The sequence below is a fragment of the Crocodylus porosus genome, unplaced genomic scaffold (genome assembly GCF_001723895.1).
Source record: "Crocodylus porosus isolate Cpor-Errol unplaced genomic scaffold, CroPor_comp1, whole genome shotgun sequence".
Taxonomy (NCBI): domain Eukaryota; kingdom Metazoa; phylum Chordata; order Crocodylia; family Crocodylidae; genus Crocodylus; species Crocodylus porosus.
Window position 1 is genome coordinate 49,712,303 of NW_017728949.1, and position 9,762 is coordinate 49,722,064.

Here is a 9,762-nt window from a genome sequence, read left to right on the forward strand (position 1 = left end):
TAGGGGATGAAGTATCAAGAAGTGCAAAAGATAGTTTCCACAAGCAGAGCTAACTCGGCTACCTTGTACACACTGCATGTATTTAACAGTGCTGTCAGTAATCAAGTGCTGCAAGTTGAAGACAACGTGAATCTCAGGGTCCTCTGCACACAGACCTGTACACTGTTTAGACTTTTCTTAAACATTTAGCACTGGACACCCACAAGTGCTACGCTATGAGCAGGCGATCTGTACTGCACTTTGTTAATACTGTAATTGAGAGATTATTAAAAATGTTTCATTTTAACTACACAAAAGAAATTGTAATTGTTTTTAACAGAGGGATAGTTATACATCAGACTTCACCCCACACTACAATCTCCTTCTAAAGTCACCTTTGTTTGAGATATTTCAGTTTCAGTTTCCATTGCAAGAACGTTTGGGGAAAGTTAATGAGGAAATGCTGCTTATCAGCACCATTTCTCCAGGAGCTCTGTGATATGCAGAGGAAGTATTATAGCTACATCATTATTTATAAGTGTGCGGAATGGTCCCCCTTAAAGGTGATGAGCCTTGGCCATGGTAGAGGGAGACAGTGAGCCATATCTTCTCTGCCTCTTAAGAGCTATCAGAGGGTAGACCCTGCACTCTGGGGAGCACACAGCACGCAGTTTGTAGCATCTTGTCCTTGCAGAGTGGTGACAAAGTGTCCTTGCATTCTCTCCTACACTTGCACATGTCCAAAAGTCAGACAGTAGTTCTGCTACCATGCTTGCAGACTAGATTTTCTTTAGGAGTTGAACTCTCAGAATATACTATTTAAGACCACCTCTTTGAGAGAGAATAACCCCATCTAATTGATATTTCATGTCCATTTTCAGGGACCTTTATTATACAAGAGAAAATAGAACACTGCGAGAAAAACATGCTGATTACCAAACAAATGGTGAAATTATCTGCAAAGATTGTGGGCAAGTAAGTGTGTGTTTCCTCATTCTCTGTAGTGCCAAAAGGTATCTGTCTAATTATTTTTGCTAACAGATGCTTTTCTTCAATTCTTCAGGCTTGGGGAAATATGATGGTGCACCGAGGGCTTGACCTTCCTTGCTTGAAAATCAAAAATCTCGTGGTCAGATACAAAGATAAAAAAACCTCAAATCAACTTTACAAGAAATGGGGAGAGCTGCCAATTAGCTTCCCTGATTTTGACTATGCAGACCACTTTGTTTCCAGCGATGAAGACTAAGGTTTTGTTCACAAATGTACACTCAGTTTAATTTTAACCTGAAGCATTATTTTTACTGCTGTGATCACAGGCTCCTGGTTTGTTTATCTTTTCAGGAAAAGCTCCTGTCTTGTATCTTTAAAACTGGAAACTCCCAAGTGCAATAAAACTGGGACGTCACTGGGGAGAAGGAAAGGTGTTTGTGCTTTTGTGGTGGCTTGGAGTAAGAAAAGGAAAGCCTTAATAGATCCAGGCTTTTGTGAACTCAGGGGACAAACTTCCCTCCCTATATACCAGAATCCAGCGAATGAATGAAAAAGTTTTCATTGATTGGATTTTTTTCCATCATTGCGAAAATGCATTTAATGAGTGGCATTTGCCATCTAAGATAATTAACAAATATTTGAGGGGATTTTTAACTCGGGAAATATTTGTTAAAGGTCATTGTTAGCTCAGACATGCATTTGAAACTGAGGTTGGGAGTTAGTTATTGGTAACAAAGAGGCAGAAGTAGAGCATATATGGTATGCAGTCAATCTTTCAGTGCAGGAATTGGTGAGAGCTGCTGACTCCCAGCAGTGATCTAAGCCAGTGGTTAGATCCGGCCTGCAGAGCCATTGGATCCAACTTGTACCCTGTGACTTCAGCAGTGGGATATTTTGCCCACACTGCACTGTACCTGGGCTCTGGGGCTTTGCCCATGCCACAGCTGGGTGGCAGGAAGCAGTGGCAGCAGCAGCAGCCAAATTCTAGTGCCAGCCCTTGGACCCAAGCTGGGTCATTCCAGCCCACCATGGCAAAAAGGTTGCTGACCACTGATCTAAGCTGTTTTCCTCCCTTCCTCTCCCCATGTTAACACTGTCTCACAGTGACATAAGTCATGTGAGGGGGTATCTTTTAACTCAGAGTTTCCCCTGAAATGGCTGTCATTTGGACACTGGTTCTGTGTTATGCTTCTCCTCTTATATCATTAAGGGGTTACATTTGTTACAAAGTCAGACTAAATGTAAACTACTACACAAAATATTTTAAGAAGTTCATGTACTTAAACCTTAAGTAACAGTAGCAAATAGAATTTTCCATTTGCAGTATCATACAAAGATTTTGTAAAATGTTGAAGATGCATTGAAGTATGCTTCTTTAATAAATGGTTATAATAACTCTTTTCTTTGCCAACATTATTACACATCTATATACAATAATCCTTTTAATAGTTTAAACTTCTCTTTGTGACTTCTCATTTAAACATCTGACAAATTTTTATTGACTTCAGTAGGACCAAGATTTCACCTACACTTCAAAACAATGTGCTGCTGTAATTTACAGCAGGGTTTGAAGTTTACCTTTCAAAACTTTAAAACAAAGTGCAGCTGTGAGAGGTAACTAAAAATGGCATCATGCACTTCCATATTTATCTTACAAACAGAATAATTTGCTCAGTTTACAAGTAAAATATTTGAGGTTTGGGGGTTGTTTATCTGTTAGCCTTGTAACTTCAAACTAGAATCTGCAAAATCAGTTGCTGGCAATTGGAGCACAAGGGAGATATGTAAAAATACAGTGGAGGTGCAATTGAAGTGTACACTTTTCTGCAACTGCAGGTAAATATTCTGTAGTTGGAACAGAGCTACGAAGTTCTTTCATTAAGCTCAAGTCAGAAAAATGTCCAGCACATTCTTTCATAGCCACACCAGATTATAGTTAATACAAGTAAAGATATTATAAATAGTTCACATTACTAGAGGATCAGATTTGACTCTCGTTACATACAGCAGATCTGCTGACTTAGAGGATAGCATTTTCATATAATTACTTTTGACCACAGATTAGGTATATTTCATTACATTGCTATATCAAAAAACAAGTAAAAGACTGAATCACAGAAACCAACAAACTTCTATAGAACACTGCTAAATTTTAATTTACATTTGTCAGTCTCTGCATCCTGATAAGCTCATCTGTGATACACCTAGTTTTTCTTGAATTTATGCTGCAGTCATTTGGGTAAATTATGCAAAAACTCTACTAAAGTTCTTGAGGACTATTTTTCAGTTTCTTTATTTTTAAATGAGTAAAGGACTTCTAAAAGATTTTTATGCTTATGCTGATAGGTATATTTTCTTCTATGGGAATACTGTAGATCTGGTGTTGGCAACCTATGACTCACAGGCTCAGAGGTGCCCTGTTAAGAGATTTCATCTGGCCTGTCAAGCATGGCTTGTTTATTCATAGATTCATAGACATTAGGGCTGGAAGGGATCTCGGAAGATCATCAAGTCCAGCCCCCTGCCCCAGGGGCAGGAAGTCAGCAGGGACAATAGGATCCCAGCAAGGTAAACATCCAAATGTCTCCTGAAGGCATTCAAAGTAGGTGTTTGAACCACCTCTGGCGGTAGTCTATTCCAGACCTTGGGGGCTCGGACAATAAAGAAATTCTTCCTTATGTCCAGCCTGAAACAGTCATGGAGGAGTTTGTGACCATTCAACCTTGTCATCTCTTGGGGTGCTCTGATGAACAGATGCTTCCCCAGATCCTGGTGAGCACCCCTTATAGGTGAGCACCTAAACTTATAGGTGGCCACCAGATCATCCTGAGCCTCCATGTTTCCAGGCTGAAGAGTCCCATGGCTCTCAGCCTCTCTTCATAAGGTCTGTTTTCCTGACCTCTGATCATGCGTATGGCTCTCCTCAGGACTCTCTCAAACTTCTCCACATCCTTTTTTGAATTGTGGAGCCCAAAACTGGATGCAGTACTCCAGCTGCAGCCTTAACAAGGCCAAGTACAATGGGAGAATGACGTCCTAGGATTTGTTTGAGAAGCATCTATGGATGCAAGACAGCATTTTGCTTGCTTTACTAGCCGCAGCATCACATTGAAGGCTCATGTTTATCTTGTGGTCAATCATGACCCCCAAGTCCCTTTTGTCCGTAGTGCTAGCCAGCATAGCAGTGCCAAGCCTATACGCATGCTGTAGGTTTTTCTTCCCAAACCTTGCATTTTTCAGTGTTAAACACCGCCCATTTCCTGAGCCTGTCAAGGTCAACCTGGATAACCTTCTGTCCTCAGGTGCGGACACTTTACCCCAGAGTTTGATGTTGTTGGCAAACTTGGCCAGTCCGCTTCTGACACAAATGTCCACATCATTAATGAAGATGTTGAATAGTATAGGCCAATGACAGAGTCTTGAGGGACTCCACTGGTCACAACACACCACAACGATTAACTTCTGTCAACCACCACCCTCTGAGTCCGACCACGGAGCCAATTCCCCAGCCAGCGGATCGTGGCGAGGCCGAGGCCGCAGTTAGCCAGTTTTGCTAAGAGGTGATCATGGGATACCAGATTGAAGGCTTTTTTAAAGTCAAGATATACAACATCAATCTCTTCTCCCTTGTCTAGGTGATAGGTCATCTGGCTGTAGAAGGAAATAATATTGGTCAAGCAAGACCTACCCGCAACAAATCTGTGCTGGCTATTCCTCAGGATGTTGCTATCGCCCAGTCTGTTAAGAATGTCCTCTTTGATAATCTTTTCTAAGAGGTCAGGCTGATGGGCCTATAGTTTGCCAGATCCACTTTTCTCCCTTACTTGAAGATAGGCATGACATTGGCCTTCTTCCAATCTTTGGGCACTTCACTAGAGCACCGGGAGTTCTCAAAGCTCTGTGCCCGGGGCTCAGCTATGATGCTAGCCAGTTCCTTGACTACCTGGGGTGTAAACTGTCAGGGCCGCTGACTTGAAGGTGCCCAGCCTCTCAAGGTGTTCCTTCACGAGGTCAGCATTGATGGAGAGTAAGGAATCTCCCTCACCCATATATATTTATATGTCCCACTGTTAGCCAGTTTTGTACAAGAATTGTGTCATGGACTTAGGCCCTTGGCAGACGTTACCACTTAAGACATGATTAACCTGTTAAACATGTTTTAAATAGAAAGTCAGCCACATGTTCAGGCAATTAACAGTACTACAATACGAAACCAGCCACAAATTTATTTCACAAAATACGTGTAATGATTTTGTGGATGGTTTCCATTCCACCTTAACTTGAATATGTGGAAGGGTTCCCGCCATGCAGCATGAGGCCAGTTGGATGGTAGAGGTTGGTTAACAGCTCCCATAGCCTCAGGACCAAACCAAAATCTTCAGCCAGCTCTGATGCAGTCCCAGGGCTGATTTGTTGGTCCCAACCCCAGGGCTGAATGGGTTCACCAGATGTGATTTTTGGGATCGGGGAATAGATCCCATTGCACCATTAATTTTAATGTGTGTCATGGGTATTAGTGGTAGAATAACAAGTGCTGCCTCTAGGACCTGTCACCTAGTCCTAGCCAGCCTATTGGGTACAGCCAGGTGTAGAACTGAGAGTTGCATGGATAGGGGGCAGAAGCCACAAATCAGAAGCCAAATGCCAAGCCAGGGTCAGGTGCCAGAAATCTGAAGGATAATCCACAGGCAAAGTCCAAGAGCAAGCCAAACCAGGGTCAGGAGCTAGGAGTCAAGTCTTCAGGGAGAATCCAAAGCCCAAATCCAATAACAATACAAAAGCAAGATAAAAGAACCAGGGAAGCCAGAGATGTTGCTAGGACAAGACCTACTCAGAAACTGAAGACCAGTGTGTTGTGCAACCAGGCTCAGGTGCTGGAGGAGTTCCTTAAAAGCAGCTCCAGGACCAATCAAAAGGAAGAGGCTTTGGGACAGCTAGACTTAAGCATTACAACTGAGTCAGCTGCACTTAACAAGGGCTGCGGGGCAGGAGCCTACCTGAGCTTTTCAGAGCTGACCTAGGCTACAGCACAGGAGCCTTATAGTATTTCCTCCTTCCTTCCCTCCCACAAGGGAGTTTACAGGTTTATTAGGATGAGTCCGATGGCAACGTGTTATGAGGTCTGGTGTGTGGACACTGCTGGCTGACTCTCAGGATCGTTCCTCTGAGCTATAACCTTCCCAGTCCACTAGATAGTGTAATTTCTCCTTAAGCATCTTTGAGACTAGGATTTGGTGAACCAAAATGTCTTCTGGGTTCTTCACAGGATGAGGAGGGTTGGGCAACTGGTTGGGAAACGGGCTCTCCTTATGAGTCTTCAGATATGAAAGGCCAGGTGTATTTTCATTGTCCTGGGGACCCCTAATTTGTAGGCAACTGGGATGATCTTTACAATGATTGGGAAGGCGCCCAAGTATCAGTAATCCTGTCTGGTGGAGGGATACACAGATTGCAGTTTGTGGGTAGATAACCAAACATTCCCCCTTCCCACTGAGAAGACTGGTGCTTCTTGCCAATTCTTACCTGAGAATCTTGTAAATCTCCTTAGCAGACTCCAGATGCTCCTTTAATTCTTTCTAAACCAGGCAGATGTGATTGACCAGATCAGCTGTGGCCGGTGTGCAAGAGGTCTGGGAGGGCAATGGGTGAAAACATGAGTGGAAACTATAATAAAAAAGGAAAAAATGATTGATCAGGGGATGTGTGTTCAGAATTATTATATGCAAAGTCCACTAGTGGGAGTAAGGAGACCCAATTGTCTTGGTGATAATTCAAAAAGTATCGGAGATATTGTTCAAGTGTATGATTGATCCATTCTGTTTGTCCCTCGGTTTGTGGGTGATGGGCAGATGAGGTAAGAGGTTTGATTTCTAAGTGCTCTTTCCAGAAGTGGTAAAAGAATCATGGGCTGTGAGCGGTCTCTGGAGCAGTGGTGGTCTGGGAACAGAGAATGAAATGGGCCATTTTGATGAGCAGGTCTACTAATACCAGGTTGCTTGAGTGTCCTAGGGCAGGAGGTGGATCAGTAGTAAAAAAAACAATGAACAACACACAATGTTGTATGCTAGGACTGGCTTGGCAGTGGTAGTGGTTGGAGGAGGCCAAGCAGTTTGATGCATTGGTCTTGGTGTGAGTGCAAACCTTGCAGGAGTCAATGTATTTCTGAATACGCTGACAAAGTTGAGGCCACCAGAAACTGTGGAGGACCAGGCTGGTAGTTTTGGTAATACCAAAATGCCCTGCAAGCAGAGTCATGGCACCTTTTGGAAGAGATGGAGTTCCTCTTCAGGGATATACCGGCATTGCTTGTGCCAAAGGAGCCAATCATGAAGCTGAAAGTCTGATCAGGTGGATGTTCCAGGTCCTTAAGTCCCACTGAACCTGAAAAACAAATAAGTTCTAGAGAAATCAAGGAGCAGAGTCATTAAGTCCTTGTTTACCATGGCCCTAACAAATGTCTTGGGGCTCAGAATGATGGAATAGGTTTCAGGACCGAGTTCTAAATATTCATCCTTTTGAGACAGAATGTCAGTCTTACTGTTTCTTGGTGCTACAATGGCAGGTGACCGTGAAATTAAATTATGGGAAGAACAGAGAACAACAGATCTATCTTTGGTTTTGGGCGGTTTGCAGATATTCAAGATTTTTGTGGTCAGTTAATACTTGGACTGGAAACTGAGCCCCTTCTAGGTGGTGTCACCTTTCTTTAAATGCTGCTTTGCCAGGAGCTACCAATCCCAGATATTATAATTGTGCTTAACAAGGTTCAACTTCCTAAACAAGAAAGTGCATAGTTGGGGGAGCCCCTAAGGGCCTGATGGCTGGCCAAGATAGCTCTGATGGCACAGCTGGAGGCATCCATCTCCACCAAGAACAGCCATGCTGGTCCATGGGTGTTAGGATAGGGGCCAAGGTGAAGGCTAGTTTAAGTCCTTCAGAGACAGGCTGGGCCCCTAGGGCTTAGGCAAACCACATTCCTTTCTTCAGAAGGGCAGTGATTGGGGCCACCTGTTTAGGGAATCCCTTGCTAGTAGGGGTTCCTCCTATAGAAGCTGACAGAACCAAGGAACCACAGATTGCTTAGGGGATGGGCACTCTAATACAGCAGAAACAAATTTCCTTGGATCCCTTTGGTATAATTATATACCCTAGAAACTCAATGGTTGTTCTGTCAAATTCACACTTTTCTATTTTCGTGTATAGACCATAGTTAATCAGTTGCTCCAATATCATTCAAACGTGGTGTTCATGCTAGCCAGGGCAAAAATGTTGTCCAAGTAAACTACTATGAACAAGTCCAGGATGTCCTTGAAAACATCATTCAGGATATGCTGAAAGGTTGCCAGTTCATTAGAAAGCCTGAAGGGCATTGCGAGGTACTCAGAATGACCAGATTGTGATCAGAAGGCAGTTTTCCATTCATTGCCTCCATGGATGGAAAAGAGGTTGTAGGCCCCTCAGAGGTCCAGTTTAGTTAATAGCTTGGCTGATTGGTGCCTAACCCACTTCCATTGATTCAAGAGTTGTTTCAGTGATGGATGGTCATTTTCTTCAGCACTCCATAGTCCTCTCAGGGGCACAAAGAGCCATCCTTCCTGGTCACAAAGAAAAATGGGAACCCCAGCTGGTAATGTGGAGGGCTGAATAAACCCTTTTTGCAGATTCTTCATGAGGTACTCTTTGAGAGTCCTGAGTTCAGGCTCAGAGGAAGTATATTCAGTGGAACAGAATCTGTGCTCCTGGTAAGATGATGGGGCAATAGTACAGATGATGAAAAGGAAACTGGTCTGCCCTCTTATGAAATATCAGTTTTTGATACTTTGCAGGGATAGACAAGCCACTGACTTGCAGACTGGCAACCTCTGAAGTTGCAGGTTTTGTTCTCCCTGAGAATGTCATCATGTGCTCTACTTCATTGGCTCCGCTCATGACCTGGGCTGTGATCTGGGATCTCTCCTGGAAACATGTCTAGCTGCAGTAAGTAAAACCAAATTGGAGTTCCCTCTGCTCCCACAAAATATCAGGGTTGTGGAGGAAAAGCCAAAGGGTACCCATGATGCCAAAACAGAGGAGCTCCTAGTACCCTCTAATCCACACGTCCAGTGGGACCATTTCCATAGCAACAGGTCCCAAAGAGAGAATAGGTCCATCTACTGACTTCACTGTTTCTGAAGTGCTTTTTGACCTGACCAAAATCTGGTGCTGAGATGCAAATACTAAGTCCATAACATTCCCAGAGACCCCTGTATCCAAACGGCTTGTTACTTCTCAGCTCCATATTCTTGGGACAGGACGCAGCCTGTCTGACTCACAAAGACCTCTCCCCCTCCCCACCTATACCTGAACAAGAACTGATTAGACTCTAATCATTAGAGGAAGGGCTTACAAAAGACAATAAAGATGCAGTGGGAGACGCACCTAAAGCCCTGCAGACAAGGGTGACAAGAGTGAAGCAACTCCCCTGGTCTCATTTGCATCTGAGATGGAACCAGATGACAACTCATTTAAATGGGAGATGGGACAGGCACGCACCTTCATTAGCCTTCAGGATGGAGAACAGAGATTCCAAGGCAAGCTCTGAATTCTGGGATCAGAGTAGCAGGGGAGCACTGCATGATGGGGAATCCTTGCTCCAAATGCTAATCAGCCGATATCTACACACACCCAGCTCAGCATTTATCAGACCAATTCTAGTAATGACTCCTTTATTGGTATCCAAAAGGCTGAATCTTCCTGTCTGTATTGTGAGCTCCCTCAGAGTAATGCCCCCTATAGTCAGCAGTGATCGGTTCC

General features: G+C 43.7%; 1 protein-coding gene across 2 annotated transcripts in view; it reads left to right on the forward strand.

Moving 5' to 3' along the window:
• Positions 1-1,247, forward strand: part of IFIH1 (interferon induced with helicase C domain 1) — a 46,903-nt gene extending 45,656 nt beyond the window's left edge. For both annotated transcript variants that reach the window (XM_019554494.1, XM_019554492.1), the window contains exons 14-15: positions 861-954; positions 1,043-1,247. In XM_019554494.1, the coding sequence (XP_019410039.1) occupies positions 861-954; positions 1,043-1,225 (277 nt within the window). In that variant the 3' untranslated portion in view covers positions 1,226-1,247. The remainder of the gene's footprint in view (positions 1-860; positions 955-1,042) is intronic.
• Positions 1,248-9,762: the final 8,515 nt, after the last annotated feature.